The 17,405-nt window shown below is 32.7% G+C and overlaps 1 protein-coding gene across 2 annotated transcripts in view; it reads left to right on the top strand.

Annotated features, from left to right (window-relative positions):
- Nucleotides 1–17,405, top strand: part of ZCWPW2 (zinc finger CW-type and PWWP domain containing 2) — a 147,963-nt gene that overhangs the window by 35,219 nt on the left and 95,339 nt on the right. For both annotated transcript variants that reach the window (XM_081285004.1, XM_081285003.1), the window contains exon 3: nucleotides 10,875–11,221. In XM_081285004.1, the coding sequence (XP_081141130.1) occupies nucleotides 10,884–11,221 (338 nt within the window). In that variant the 5' untranslated portion in view covers nucleotides 10,875–10,883. The remainder of the gene's footprint in view (nucleotides 1–10,874; nucleotides 11,222–17,405) is intronic.

The following is a 17,405-nucleotide window of genomic DNA, read 5'->3' as shown; positions in this document are numbered from 1 at the left end:
TTTGGTATACTTATTACAGCTTACTTTTGTATACATTATATAGAAAATATAAGCAAAATAAATTGAGAAAAGAATTCTTTTTTTTTTTTTAAAGAGAGAGTGAAAGAGGAGAGAGAGAGAGAATTTTTTAATATTTATTATTTTTAGTTCTCGGCGGACACAACATCTTTGTTGGTATGTGGTGCTGAGGATCGAACCCGGGCTGCACGCATGCCAGGCGAGCCGCTACCGCTTGAGCCACATCCCCAGCCCGAGAAAAGAATTCTTTAAATGATCTTTGATGAGTGACAATAAATGTTGGCAAGGATGTGGGGATGTACACTTACACATTGCTGATGGAACTGCAAATTGGTGCAACCATTCTGGAAAGGAGTAAGGAGATTTCTCAGAATACTTCAAATGGAACCACCATTTGACACAGTTATCCCACTCCTCAGCATATACTCCAAGGACTTAAAATCAGCATACTTTAGTGATATGGCCATATCACTGTTTACAGTAGCTCAATTCACAATAGTTCTCAGTTATAGAACCAACCTAGGTACCCTTTAGTAGATGAATAATAAAGAAAATATGGTACATATACACAATGGAATATTACTCAGCTATGAAGAAAAATGAAATTATGGCATTTGCTGGTAAATGGTTGGAGTTGAAGAATATCATGCTAAGTGAAATAAGGCCATCCCCCCAAAACCAAAGGTTGAAGGTTCTCTCTGATACTTGGATGCTGACTCACAATAGGTAGGGGGCAGATCATGGAGGAGTGGAGGTTCACTCGATTAGATGGGGATGAATAGGGGGAAGGGAAAAGAAAGGGAATGGGAATTGGAGAGACAGGAGAATGAATGGACATAACTTTCCTGTGTTCATATATGAATACACGACCAATGTAACTCTACATCATGTTGACCACAAGAATGGGAAGTGATACTCCATGTATGTATGATATGTCAAAATACATTCTACTGTCATGTATAACTAAAAAGAATAAATAAAAAATACATTTAAAAATGTCTTTGATATTTAGGAATTCTTCCTAAATCACTTTCAACTCAGAGTCTTAGATGTCCACTTTTCCAGGTAATATTGCTATTGTCTGAATATTATGTCCTCCAAAAGTTATACATTATAATATTAACCCGCAAAACTGATGGTATTAGGAAGTAAGGCCCTTGAGAGATGATTTGGTCATGAGGGCACGATGCTCATGAATGAGATTAGTGTCCATCTTCCAGGCCCAAAAGAGACCCTCACTCCCTCCACCATGTGGAGAACACAGCAAAGACAATAGTTAATGAACCAGCAAACAGGCTCTTTCTTCACAAGACAGTGAATCTTTCAAGACTTTGACCTTAGACATTGCAGTCCCAGAATTGTAAGAAATAAATTTCTGTGGTTTATAAATGTTTGAAATGCTTACTGGTGGTGGTTGTCTAATCATACCATGAAGAACCATTCATCTCTCAACACTTTAATGAGTTTATATCTTACCTCACCAAGTTTGTTTATATACAGACAATGACAGCTGTTATAATTTTAATATGCCATAAATTTGAAGGCACATTTTTTTGCCCAATGTTCAACTATAAAAATTGGTCCCATAGAAGCTATGAAGTAAGATATCTGATTTTTGAGATGCTCTTTGCAATGGCTCCTATTTACTTCTAGAGTAATGTCTATTATTTGACATGGTAATAACTCATTTTTCTTTTAAAAAATTTTTTATTTTTATTCTGATCAAGGTTATCTATGTACTTTTTCTGTGTGTGTGTGTTGGGGTTAACCAGGGATTGAACCCAAGAGTGCTCTGCCACTGAGCAACATCCCCAGCCCTTTTTGTTTTTAATTTAAGACAGGAAGCCCAAGGAAAATAGAGAGTTAAGAATAAAAGGGCTGGGAATGGGAATCTATGGTAGAACCCTTGGCTAGGAATCATGATTCAAACCTAAGCACCATAAAAATAAATAAGTAGATAAATTAAATACGATCATATTTAAATATTTACAATATAAACAACAAATATTAACTAAAAATTATAACAATATTGGGGAGTTAGAGGATAGGTTACAAGAACTATGGAATAATTAAGAAATAATACTGTATTGTTTAGAAATACGGAGATGAAGAATTAAATAACTAAAAGAGTCGAAATAGTTGCTGCTGGGGAAGTAGGTATGGCAGGAACAAAAGTTTTATCATTTCAAGCTTTATAAAAGTATTTGATTTAAAAAAAAATAAGAACAGTGGGCATTGCGGCACATGTCTGTAACTAAGGCTGTTAACAATCTTGCCCCTGGATGGATTCTTTTTAGCCTCACCAGCTGCCATTTTTACCTCCCTGAAAAAGCTCTGGCTATGCTCAACCACTCAATATTCTTGTGTATGCTTTGTTGTTTTACACTTTCATGCCTTTGTTCATGGGATTTCCTTTTCATACATGTTCATTTCCTCCTTCATCTTGCCATAGTGAATACTTACTTGTCCTCACAGGCTTAGCTCAAATGCTAGCTGCTCCATGCATCTTTCATAGATTCCACCTTTCCTAAAAGTTGTTTTATCATTTATGTTCTCCTTAGTACTTGTACATTTATTATTACATGAATCACATTGTGTTAAATTTATCAAGGATTTTATGCAACTTGGTTTTATCTGTATTTCTGTAAACTTAAGTCTGATGAGTGTTTCATGTTCATGTTTCGTGCACAGTGCACAGTGCTTAAATTTAGTATATGTTTGAATTAATGTTCAAATAAAGGTAAATTCATGTATTTAAGAAATATAAAGTGCACAGTATTCTGTGCTAGGAGCTCAATATTGGGTTATAGGAAGTAATCTATGATTTCCAAATAAGGGACCAGAGATAGAGTGATTGTTTAATTTGCCTAGTAAAAAGTGGTAGAACTGTCTGACTGAAACTTGAGTGTCCATAACCATACATATGTATGATGACTTTTAATGAAAAGAAAAACTAATGTATAAATTGTGAACTTAAGGCTGTATAATTTTAAAGAGCCATTCAATGTTTTCTGCATTTTATTTTTTATGGAGTATCTAGTTCAATGTTTTAGCTGAGTTCCATAGTAGAAAAACAGAAGTTGAGTAAATCAAGTGTTGTTCTTAGCACAGCTTTGCATTTGTCAAAGTCTGCATAAAGTCCCTATGAAGCCTAAGTTTTGGCTACTTAGGAATGATTTCATAGGAAGCCCTTCAAAGACTAGCATTCTTATGACATTTTCTTTCTCCTTGTCATTTGCATCTTTTGAATGTGGCAATAATTTTAAACACCAGCAAAGTGTTGGAGAAAAGGTAATAGAAACAGTGAGATTCTTAAGATGAATAAGCATTTCATAATCTGTAGTACAAATTCTATTAGCCTGGATAAAATATACCAAATCTAAAATACCAAGAGGTTTAAGTTAGATGTGATTGAAAATGAGTATCACTTTTTAAGTAATAATGACGTTTTCTTAATGTTAATTTATCTTTTCAGTATTATCCACTGTGAGACTGAAGTTCCTAAGAAAATATGAAAACTTTATCTACAATTTAAAAGTAATCTTTTAATCCCCTTAACATTTTATAATAGACTATCATAATGGATTTTTCTAAGCTTTCCGTTGATGTGGTGCCACAAACTTAAAAAGTACTTTCTCCTCTATAGCAGTCCATTGGTTGTAAAATAGACAAAATCCTAGACAGTTAAGTGACCACAATTCCTTTTTGCTTACTTCCAAATCTCTTGTAATTTAATTATTTGCATTATTGATATTGTCAAATTCCTCAATTATTGTCGTTTTTGTAGAGATTTTTTAAATGTGCATTTTGTGAAGAATAGTTTAAACAATTTAATTTACAAGCTTGTTTATCTAGAAGTAAAACTCCAATGCATCACAATATGGCGAAGGTAAATGAAAAAATTAAAGGTATCTTCATGAAACCCTTTTAATTATGGGACCTCAAACCTTTCTAGCAGGAGGCCTCACATCCCATTTAGGCTAGCTTACATATGGTCTGAATGAGTATTCCAGTGTCAGTTAATATTAAGTACTAGTAAAGCCCATTTTTGTTATTTAATAAAAATGAATAGAAGGACCTTGAATCAATGTACATAAAAATTAGAGTCTTTCATCTCATCATTTCCAAACTTGACACAATATTCCAGATGGGTTAAATTCCTAAATGTAAGAAAGAAGGAAACAAATATATTGGCAAATACAGAGAATTTATTTAAAATTTGGGTCAAACAAACTTTTTTATTTGGTTAGACATAAATGCAAGTCATATAAAAATTTTAAATTCCTGTATGATAAAAATATAAAGTTAAAAGACACACAAGAAACTGCTTGAAAATGTTTGCAACATATATAACAAACGGACAATATCCATAATATATCAACATCTCCACCTAATAAATAGAGAAAATAATCACGTATGAGTATCTCATAGGATTTCCAATAAATGGAAATAAAAATAGTAAAAGCTCACTAATAGTCAGGGAACTGTTAATTAAAACTATAGTAAGATAACTCTTTGAATAGATTTGAAAATAAATGAATCATTGTTAATATCTGTTGTGTATGAATGCTGAAATCAGCACTCTTATATGTTGTTGGTAAAGTGTAAATTGGAACAAACATTTTTATAGGGCCATTTGGAATCATCTATTAAAATAAAAATACGTATAACTTTTGATCCATCATTTCTACTTCGAGTTATCCTTCCAAGAAGAATACATGCTCATATACATGAATTCATTAGTGTATGATAATATTTGTTACCGTATTAATAAACAACTGGAAAAATATCAGACTTCTTGAGAGAGAATTAGTCAAATAAGCTACGTTTCATTCATTCTGTGTATGCTATGCAAAGTCAATAGTGAGGGGAACAATGTCTAAAATGCAGAAACATAATTGCAAAAAGATGAAAATATCAAATATATAAAAACATGAATAGGTGTATACGTAAAAATTATCTGGAGAATACACACTATTTAGAGTGGTTACTTTCAGGGAAGGATGTGATTGGAGTTAAGGGTGGTTTTATTTTGAAAAAAAAATTATTCGGTCATTTTAAGAAGATAAATATAGGGCTGAGGCTGTAGCTCAGAATGCTTGCCTAGCATGTGTGAGGCACAGGGTTCAGTCCTTTGCATTGCATAAAAATAAATAAAATAAAGGCATGGTGTCCATCTACAACTATAAAAATCTTCTTTTAAAAAAAGAAGATAAATATAGTTTCTATAAATGAAAGTCTTTAATCAATTAAAACCATGAAAGAAGAAAGATACCAAGTTATTTCTTCTTGAAAATATAGTTAATATATTTCTTTATTATGTCACAAAGCGAAGTTCATGTCATTAAAACCAAGGAGGTACTACTTCATAATGGATTTTGAGTAGTTCTGACCCAACATTCTGAATATGAGAATCAAAAATACAATATCTGGATTCATTCAATAAATCAAGGCAGAATAAATGACACAAACAAAAGAATAATAAACACATCCAAATATAGCTTTAGGACAAAACTTAATAGAATATAAGATACTTTGGGAATGCAACTGGAAGAATATTTAGAAGATTATATGGTTTAATTTTTTTCCTGCAGTACTGGAGATTGAACCCAGGGATGCTTTGCCACTGAGCTTTATCCCAACCCTTTTTTATTCTTTATTTTAAGATAGAGTCTTGCTAAAATGCTGATGCTGGCCTCAAACTTGGGATCCTCCTGCCTCAGCCTCCTGAGTAGCTGGGATTACAAACAAGCAACACCTATCATTTGTTGTTAATTTTTTCTGGAAAGTTTTAGGAAACATGTATTCAATTTTCAAAAGCATATGCATCAGAAAAGTTATGTCACTTATTTTTAATTTTTATTTCTTTTTAGTTATAAATGAGAGTAGGGTATATTGACATTTATACAAACAGGAAGTATGTTTTATTCTAATTAGGATCATGTACATACTTGTGGATGTACATGATTTGGAGATTCACTATGGAGATTCATATGTGTACATAGAAAAGCCATGTTATATTCTTTCCATTGTCTTTTTGGTGTCTATCCCTGCTTCTTTCCCTTCCTTCCCCTTTGTCTAATCAGCTGAACTTCTATTCTTCCCCTATCTCTCCTTGTTTTGTGTTAGCATCCACATATCAGAGAGAACATTTGACTTTTGATGTTTTGAGGATCTGTTTATTTTACTTAGAATGACAGTCATCAAGTCATTCTTTTTTTATGGCTGAATTATATTCTGTTGTGTGTGTGTAGATGTGTGTGTGTGTGTGTGTGTGTATGTGTGTGTATAAAATCACGTTTTCTTTATCCACTCATCTGTTGAAGAGTAGTTGTTATTTTACAAACTGATTATTAGGTGCTAGTCCCAGATATTCTTATTCAGTATCTGGGGGAATTCTGAAACTTTCCACTTGTGAATAAAGTTGAGAGTAAGAAACATCTGTCTTCATCTTCATCCTATTACCACTGCCAAAGTTTCTAGCATACAGTATACACTCAAAAAAGATTGCTTGATTGACTGGGTGACTGACTGAAGTTATTCAATATTATTTGTAGTAATAATTGCGAATAAAATGAATATTTAGGTTAAAAGATATCATTTAAACAATTGTTGGTATATCTATATAATGAACTGTGTGGAATATTTCATGTAATTAAAAATGTTTACAACTTATGATGTCATGAAAAATACAAGCTGATGTACAGAATGTGTAATTCACTTCCTACATTAAAAAGTGTAACAGCTTACCAGTTCTAGCAAAATAGCTTGCCAGATCTGGTAATATAAATCATATAACATGAATAATCTTACCTTCGTTCCTGCTATGTATATATAACCAGAAGTAATGAAATATAACAAACATTGTTGCTTATATATAGCTGAGCCATAAAAAAAGGAAAAATTCTCAAGGGTCAGAAAAGAAGAGAGAACGGAAAACTAGAGGAGTTATCATCTAAGTTGATGCTGTTTCTCCCATTTAGGGAATGGGAGTATAAGAAAAGGGGAAATGAGAGATGAGTAGTTGGTAGACCCCATAATCTAAGGGTTTATGTTTTGACAGAAAATGAGGATTTGAGTACTAGTGAAGTATAAAATTGGAACTTGAATTGCCTTCTTAGAATTGCCTTCTTATAGTACAGTCTGTCAAAGGGCTTACTACAATTAGAGAGGCCTTTAAGCTTTTTTCTTTTTTTAAATCATAACAAAGGAATACAAAGATACCTGTTTGCCTTTATATGGTATGGACTTTAAGAATCAATTACCCTTAGGGAATTTTGGATTTAATATCTGTAATAGGTACTTGTTTTATTTTAAAAATTAATAAAATATTGATCCCATACAGTAATGCTTCTGGGTCTTACAGAAGTAAACACAAAATTTCATACTCATTTCAAGTCACAAAGTATTTCCACAGATAAAACTTGGTTAGAGATGTATTCACTTTAAAAATTTACAGAAATTACAAGGAAGTAAGCTAACAGGACATTCAACAAATTCAGCTAACAGCAATTATACCTAAGAAAAGAACAGGATCTTATAAATAAATACACAATGAATTCCAATAAATAGAGTTCTGTATATGGAAAGGTCTTTGAAGTTAACAACTCAACAATAGATTAATCGTAATTGAGGATAGAGGAGCTAAGGAAATAACCATGGAGGTAGTGCAGGGAAATAGTTTTTAAATATATGGAAGTGATTTTTGCTACTTTTTATTTTATTTACTTTTATTGGTGCATTATAATTAGTGGGATTTGGTGCATATCTGTATAGGCACACAATAAATTAATATGATTTGGTTAATTTAATTCTCCAGTATTTTCCCTTTTGCTTCCTCTTCCTGATTCCTTTCCTGTACTCTACTGGTTACCCTTCTGTTTTCATAAGAAACACCCTCCATCACTTCTTTTTTCTTTTTCCTCTCTTAGCTTTCACATATGAGAGAAACCATGATCCTTGATTTTCTGAGTTTGGCTAATTTTCATTTTGCTTAACATAGTGCTGTCAAGTTCCATCTATTTTCCTTCAAATGACATAATTTCATTCTTAAATTATAGCTGAGTAAAATTCCATTGTGTATATATATCACATTTGCTTATATATTCATCCACTGATGGACACTTAGGGTGGCTCTATAATTTGGCTGTTGTGAATTGTGATGCTATCAACATGGGTATGCATGTATCACTATTTTATGCCGACTTTAATTCTTTAGGATAAATACCAAGGAGTAATATAGCTGAATCATGTGGTGGATCCATTCCTTGTCTTTTGAGGAAACTTTATATTGATTTGCATAGTGATTGTACTAATTTATAATCTCATCAACAGTGTTTAAGTGTTCCTTTTTCCCCAAGTGCTCTCCAGCACTTATTATTATTATTTGTATCCTTGATGACTGCCATTCTAACACTAGTGAGGTGAAATCTCAGTGTAGTTTTAAAATGGATTTTTCTAATTGCTAAAGACGTTGAAAATTTTTTGGTTATTTGTATTTCTTCATTTGAAAAGTGTCTGTTTAGTTGATTTGCCCATCAATTAATTGAGTTATTTAGTGTTTGGGGTATAATTATTTTTAGTTCTTTATATATTTTAGATATTAATTTTCTCCTGGAAGAGTAGCTGGCAAAGATATTTCTCCTATCCTGTAAAGCAGGACAAAATGGAAAGTACGGTCAATTGGAGTTTTGTTGATACAGACTAGATAGATGCACTTCCAAGATAGGGGTGGCACATAGTTCTAAATGGGAATTTCTGGTGGCTAGAATGCTGGAATTTTATTAGGTGGCATCTGCTTAGTAGAGATTAAATCAATGCATTCTAGATCCAGAAAAATGTTAATTTCTGCTGGGTGTTTGGGTCTCAGGGGCCTACAAAATGACAGCAAGATTGCTAACTTTCCATGGGTCTGTTCTCCACCACCCATGAATATGGCCTTCCCAGACTCATTCCCCAAGTATAATTATTTTTGCTTGTTCAGTATTCTCGTTCTTATTGGCTGACATGAATCACCAAACTCAAAAGGAAAATGAGTCGCACTCTCCTGCATATCTCTGAACTGAATCCCATTGGGTTTCTGTGCTTGTTTCAATTGCATTCTGGCCAGGTCACTGTGGCAATATTTGCTGTGATCCCCAGGTCTCTGTATCAGCAAGCTTTGACTAAAATAAAATTGTATAAAAAATCAATAATAAAATGATAAACCTCAAATACAGAGACCCTCTCAAAAATTTTTAAGTGTAAATTACTCCTGGGCCCAAAGATAAACAGAATTGAAATTCAATATTTAAAATTGAGTAATATTTAGTAATACTTAGAGTGGAAAGTAAAGCCTTCAATGCTCATATTAGAAAAGATTGGAAATGAATTAATTAAGCATCAATGAAAAGAAAAAAGAATTCTAAAGAAAATAGAAAGAAGGGATAAGGGAAATGTATTAAGTCAAATTTCAAAACTAATTTTTAAAACATCTCTGAAAAATTAAATAAAGAATAAATGAGAGAAGGCATAAACAAATTTCAGAGTAAAAGAGAGAAATGTAATAAATCCATTCACTTCAATTGCAGTTTACATTGCTCCTTATAAATTTCCTTACCAGTTCAAGAATTAAGCAAGTAAAAATTAAATGTTATTGGCAAAGTTTTATATTTTCTGATATATTTAAATCTTCCTGTTTTTAGGTTTTCTATACTTTCAGTATGATAAACAGTGCTTCAATGAATATTTTTGATTTTTATAACTATGGTTTGGTCTCTTTTATGTTTATTTTCTTTGGATACATTCACATAAGACATATTAAAATATATTGGCAAATTTCTAAAGCAAATTATAGTGGCCCAAGGAAGGTATATGACATGCATAAGTAAGTTTCTAAATATATGATTAACTCATGAATTAAAGACTTCTTTAAATGGTGTTAACTTACATGTTTTATTAGCTTGTGGATATGGTATACCAAAGGCTTTTTTTTTCTTTTAAGACATAGGTTTGGTATTGCAAAATAAGTTGTCAATAATTAGTTTTACTTGTAGTTAGTTATATTATTAGTGTACATGTAACTATTATTATTGATATTATGTTTTAGAAGCTTAGTCATACAATTCTAACTTTATATGTGTAGCATTTTCATAATTAAAAAACTCTGAAAACAATTTGGATTTTTAATAGATTTAAAGGTAAATGACATAAGAAATCCCTTTAAATTCTGATTAATTTTAAATCTTATATGGTAAAATAATTTGCTACATTTGATTTTCTGGAGAATTAGAAAAAGAAAAAGAATTGTCAAGCCATCCTTTATGAATACTCAAGGAACAATACAGTCTAAAAGTTAAGATCACAAAATTTAAAACTAAACTACCTGCATTTAAATCTCACCTTTACTTTATCATATCTCTGGATCTTTAAAAAAATTTTTACTTTTCTTATCTCAAATCTACCCTGTAAAAATGGGCATTATAAGGTGATTGGGAATACTATGTGAAATGTGTAAATAAAGCACTTAGAATAATACCTAGAACATTGTTGTCGTTCAATAAGGCTTAGCTGTTGACAGAAAATATTGGATACCTACAGACGTGTGCTGTCTAGTAGGTTAGTAGAAATTAACTAATCTCTACTCCTCATGTTGTCCATCATATTTTTCTTATTTTTATTTTTGGAGCAGTTTTTGCACAGTGATGTTTCCATTTTGTTCTTTTGTTTTTGTGTGGGTGGAAGTTAAACGTGTTCAACATATATCTTCATGATACAGAGATGTTAGGCAAAGAAGAGTTATTTCTTTGATTTTGGATGGAATTTTCTCTCATACTTTTGAATGCTTATTTTTTATTTTCCTTTTTCTTATTTTTCAGATTAAATGTATGGAAAAAGGAAAAATTAATGATAAAATAACTAAGTTTTATAACAGTGCAATGGATTCTTCAGTGGAAAACAGTATGTATATAAACAGAGTATGGGTTCAATGTGAAAATGAAAGTTGTTTGAAATGGAGATTATTGTTAAGTGAGGATGCAGCCAAAGTTGATCACAGTAAACCATGGTATTGCTTCATGAATGCTGACTCAAGATATAATGAGTGTTCTATTTCTGAAGAAGACTTTCCTGAAGAGACTCAGCTTCATCAAAGTGGATTTAAGATTGTTTATTCACAGCTCCCTCTTGGAAGCCTGGTTTTGGTAAAATTACAAAATTGGCCAAGGTAAGGCTTTTGTCGTTTTTTTGCTAATTATTTAGGTGTAGTCTTGTTACAAAGGTTCAAAGGTTCAACTTTTTTTTTCTCTTTTGTTTATTTATTTATTGACTTCTGGTCTTATCATTATTCATTCCCTTATTTCTTTGAGGTTAATTTATTCTTTTTCTAGTTTTTAAAATTTAAAATTAGGTCATTGAGTACAAATCCTTTTTTCTTCTCATTACAGACAATTTAAGTTTGAAATGGGTTTCAAATCAAATTCTGTACCACTGACTTACAAATGAGTTCTAATTCAAATCTGTAATAGTTACTACCACTGAATGTTATTTTTTCGCCCACAGTGGTGCATCTTGTGAATTCTTTGTGCACATTTGAAAAGAACATATATAATTGTCTTGACACCCAAATAATTTTTTTCTTAAGATTTGTATGGATTTTTACCAATATAGCTCAGTGTTTTGCATTTCCCCCAATATGTGATTGATTTCCCCAAATATTCAGTGTGCATTTTCAGTTTATAATTTCAAGTTTTATTTATATATTTTTATTTTTAAATTTTTATTTGAGAGAGAGAGAGAGAGAGAGAGAGAGAGAGAGAAAGAATATGAATCTTTTTTGTAGATGGAAACAATACAATGCTTTTGTTTTTATGTGGTGCTGGGAATCAAACCCGGGTCCTGCCGGTCCTAGGCGAGCACTCTACCAATGAGCCACAATTCCAGCCCCAAGTTTTATTTTTAATTTTCTTAAATTATACAATACTATATTTGCTCTATCTCATGGCTTTGATTTTCTTATTTCAGAACTCCATCTTATTTATCTTTTATTTTCTTTATTCACTTTATGTATTCATTTTTTCATGAATTATTTTTGTCTTTTCAATTATATTTACATATAAATATTTTTTTCCATGTTTTATTTTTCTGAAGGTATTACCAATAGATTTTCTATTCTTTCCAGTCTATTATTCTTTATTGAAATAAAAAAAAAAAAAAAGCAGCTACCACAGGCTAGAGAACTGCTTTCAGGGAGACTCCAGGTTTGGTTGCATGTGGCTACACCCATTTTGGGACACCAGCCTGGGGCTGGGGCCTGCATGCAAGCAGGTTTACCACCATAAGAGCATCTGTCTGGGGACTCCAGGTGGACCTCCAGGTCCAGTGTGGGGGTGCCTGCGGGTTTGGAGAAGCCTGGGGTCTTCCTGCTGAGAGTGCTGGTGGCCCTGGTCTCGCAGCTGCATCGTGGGTTTGCTCCTTTGCATGAGTGTATCCCTGGTGGTTTCTGCAAGTAGGAACAGCGCTGAGATCTTGGGACTGCAGCGTGGCTGAGCCTGAAGTATCTGAAGCCCAGATCTGTGGGATAGACACTGGGTTTGCAAGGACTGATTTGGGTTTGGTGATCCCGAGAGACATCAGAGACAGGGCTGAGAAATGGTTGAACACTGGCAGAGACAGTACGACTTTCCAGCAAGATTTATTTTATTTTAGTTTTTTATTCACTAATATCTCTACCATATTTGGAACAGGATGTTTTTTATGCATCAGTATGTGGAGGACATTGACATGAATGGTGTTTTGCATTTTTGTTGTATTCTTATGTCTTTAATTTTTGTCTCTTTATTCACATCCTTCCTCTCTCTTTTTTATTTTCTTGGATTTTTTCCCCAAATTTTCTCCAACCAACAGACAATCTCTGTTGGCTCCTCTTCCACTCTTCCTGTGAATTTTTACTTCTAGCTTCTCTTTCTTCCTCGCAATTATTGCATACTACACTACCTCTGTTCTCTCATCCACCATTTGAAATTGTAAATCGTTTAACAAATATTCTGTTTGTACTATAGATAGTTATTGAATTCATCATTTTGGTTTAATGTGAGATGCCATAGTGGGAGCTATTAGGTTTAAAGGTATATGTTGTCTACACTGGATACTCTTTATTGGTCTCACCAGTAAAGGTGAAACTCTGGAAACCTTCAGGGACACTATAGGTCTATAGGGTAGAATTTGTCCTGCCTTAGATCTATACTTTTAGATGGGAAAACACATTAACAACATGAAAAAACAAGGGAATAAAGTGCCCCAGACAAATAAGATGCTTCAACAATAGAAGCCACTGATAACACAGTAGAAGAAATTTACAACAAGGAGTTCAGATTGTATATAGTTAAATTGATATGTGAAGTGAAGGATACTATAAGCAGTGAAATCAAAGAAAAAATATGGGAAGTAAAAGATCACTTCAATAAAGATCTAGAGATTATGGAACAAAAACAAACAGAAATCCTCAAAATGAAGGAATCTGTAAACCAAATTATAAATTCAATAGAAAACATTACCAACAGACTAGACCACTTGGAGGACAGAACCTTAGACAATGAAGACAAAATATGTAATCTTGAAAGTAGAGTTGAACATGTGGAGAAGATGGTAAGAAACCATGAACAGAACATCAAAGAATTATGGGATAATATGAAAAGACCAAATTTAAGAGTTATCAGAATAGGTGAAGGAGCAGAGATAAAAACCAAAAGAATGCATAATCTTTCAATGATATAATAGAAAACTTCCCAAACCTAAAGAATGGAATGGAAAATCAAATACAAGAGGCTTACAGAACCCCAAATGTACAAAATTACAGCAGACCCACAGCAAGACACATTTTAATGAGAATGACTAATACACTGTGCCGCACTCTTGGCTGGGCACAGAATCACGAGCCACCACACAGCTTTGTAGATTCAAACAGCAAATCTTTATTCCCGAACTCACACCGGCCTCCACACACGTTCTGGGGCAATCGCAGTTCTGCTGCCACCCAATTCACCTACTCCACGAGGCTTTCTTCCCAAAGTGCTCTCTGAATCAGCAGGAGAACTCAGTGGGAGCTCAGGCAGCAGGAACGCCCTAATTCCAGCAGCAATAATCCTCAACATCAAACTTCCCTAAAATCCAAGGTCTTAAACTGGGAACGCCCTTAACCCAAGGAGCGGGATACTTCCTCAAACTGCAGGACACACCCTAATCCTGGATCCACCCTGGTCGTTGAGCAGGGTCACCTTTCTCAAACACACATGCAAGGTCAACAGCGAATTTAACATGGGGTACGCTGGCAAGGAAATTTCGATGCGTCATTCCTACTTCGTAATGGCCCTCAGCAACACTGAATAAAGATAAAACCTTAAAGGATGTGAGAAAAAAATCAAATTACATATAGGGGGAAACCAATTCAGATATCAACTGATTTCTCAACTCAGATCCTCGAAGCTAGGAGGTCCTGGAATAATATATTTCAAGCTCTGAAAGAAAAGAGATGCCAATCAAGAATTTTATATAAAGCAAAATTAAGTTTTATATTTGAAGATGAAGCTAAAACTCTCCATGATACACAAAAATTGAAAGAATTCACAACTAAAAAGCCTACACTACAGAGCATTCTCAACAAAATCTTCCGTGAGGATGAAGTGAAAACTAGCAAAGGAAGTGGGTACACTGAAGGGACATACAACCAAATGAGAAACTAAGACAAACCAAAAACCAGAAATAAATCAAAATGACAGGGAATACAGGAATACAAATCATATCTCAATAATAACCTTGAATGTTAATGGCCTAAACTCATCAATTGAAAGACATATACTGGCAGATTGGATTAAAAATTTAGCAAGACCCAACAATATTCAGTTTTGAAGAGACTCACCTCATGGGCAAATACATCCACAGACAGAAGGTGAAAGGATGGGAAAAAACTTATCATTCATATGGATTGCATAAACAAGCAGGGGGTTCCACTCTCATTTCTGATAAAGTAGACTTCAAACCAAAGTTAATCAGAAGAGACAAAGAAGGACATTTCATACTTCTTAAGGGAAGTATGTATAAGCAGGACATAATAATTATAAATATTTGTGCCCCAACAATGGAGTATTTATGTACATCAAACCCTTCTCAATTTCAAGAGTCAAATAGACCACAATACAATAATACTGGGTGACTTCAACACACACCTCTCACTACTGGACAGATCTTCCAAACAAAAACTAAGTAAGGAAATTATAGAAGTAAATAACACAATCAATAATTTAGACTTAAAAGACGTATATAGAATATTTTATCCATCAATGAGCAAATATACTTTCTTCTCAGCAGCACATGGCTCCTTCTCTAAAATAGACCATATTTTATGCCACAAAGCAACTCTTAGTAAATTAAAAAAAATAGAGATAATACCCTGCATATTTACTATCAGTCCACAATAGAATGAAATTAGAAATCAATGATAAAATAAAAAATAGCAGCTACTATAACAAATAGAAACTAAATAATACACAATTGAATGATGAATGAACAGTAGAAGAAATCAAGGATGAAATTAAAAAATTCTTAGAGGTAAATGAGAACAGTGATACAACATATCAAAATCTCTAGGACACTTTGAAGGCAGTGCTAAGAGGAAAGTTTATTGCATTGAGTGCATTCATTAAAAGAGTAAAAAGTCAACAAATAAATGACCTAATACTGCATCTCAAAGCCCTAGAAAAAGAAGAACAAATCAACACCAAAAGCAGTGGAAGAAAGGAAATAATTAAATTCAGAGCTGAAATTAATGAAATAGAAACAAAAGAAACAATTGAAAAAATTGATAAAACAAAAAATTGATTTTTGAAAAAATAAATAAAATATATAAATCCCTGGCCATGGTAATGAAGAGAAAAATAGAGAAAACTCAAATTTCTAAAATACAATATAAAGAAGGAAATATCACAACAGTCATGTCTGAAATATAGAAGATAATTAGAAACTAATTTGAAAATTTATACTCTAATAAAATAGAAAATATCAAAGAAGTCAACAAATTTCTAGAGACACATGACCTACCAAAACTGAATGGGGAGGACATACATGATTTAAACAGATTAATTTCAAGTAATGAAATAGAAAATGCTATCAAAAGCCTACTAACCAAGAAAAGCCCAGGACCAGTTGGATTCTCAGCTGAGTTCTACAAGACTTTCAAAGAAGAATTAACACCAATACTCCTCAAAGTATTCCATGAAAAGGAGGAAGCCCTTCCAAACTCATTCTATGAGGCTAATATCACCCTAATTCCAAAACGAAACAAAGACACAACAAGGAAAGAAAACTTCAGACTAATATCTCTGATGAACATAGATACAAAAATTCTCAATAAAATGCTGGTAAATCGCATTCAAAACATATTAAATAGATAGTGCACCACAATCAAGTGGGATTCATCCCAGGGATGCAGGGTTGGATCAACATATGAAAATCTGTAAACGTAATTCATCATACTAATAGACTTAAAAATAAGAATCATATGATCATCATTAATAGATGAAGAAAAAGCATTTGACAAAATACAGCACACCTTTATGTTCAAAACACTAGAAATCTAGGGATAATAGGAACATAGGTCTACATTATAAAAACTGAACCCAAGGCCAGCATCATTTTAAAAGGAGAAAAATTGAAAGCATTCCCTTTAAAAACTGGAACAACAGGGATGCCCTCTTTCACCACTTCTATTCAACATCATCCTTGAAACTCTAGTCAGAGCAAAATTTAATTTAATTTCTTACAAAAGAAAGAAATTAAAGAAATACAAATAAATAAAGAAGAATTCAAACTATCAGAATTTGCTGGTGACATGATTCTATATCTAGAAGATCCAAAAAATTCCACCAGAAAACTTCTAGAACTAATAAATGAATTCAGCAAAGTAGCAAGATATAAAATCAACACCCATAAATCAAACACATTCCTGTACATCAGTGATGAGTCCACTGAAAAAGAAATTAGGAAAACTACTCCATTCACAATAGCCTCAAAAGAAATGAAATAACTGGGAATCAATCCAACAAAAGAGGTGAAAGAACAGAACACTTAAGAAAGAATTAAAGAAAAACCTCAGATTTTTAAAAAAATAAATAAAATATATAATAATGAAGAGAAAAAGAGAGAACACTCAGATGGAAAGATCTCTCATGCTTCTGGAAGACAGAATTAATATTGTCAAAATGGCCATACTACCAAAATCATTTATTCAGACTTAATGTAATTCCTACTAAAATCCCAATGACATGCTTCATAGAAATAGAAAAAGCAATTTATGAAACTTATTTGGAAAAATAAGAGACCAGAATAGCTAAAACAATCCTTAGCAAGAAAATTAA

The sequence above is a fragment of the Spermophilus citellus genome (genome assembly GCF_964194105.1).
Source record: "Spermophilus citellus genome assembly, chromosome: 3".
NCBI classification, from domain to species: domain Eukaryota; kingdom Metazoa; phylum Chordata; class Mammalia; order Rodentia; family Sciuridae; genus Spermophilus; species Spermophilus citellus.
The sequence above is the reverse complement of the archived record's forward strand: the minus strand, read 5'-3'. Positions and strand labels throughout refer to the sequence as shown.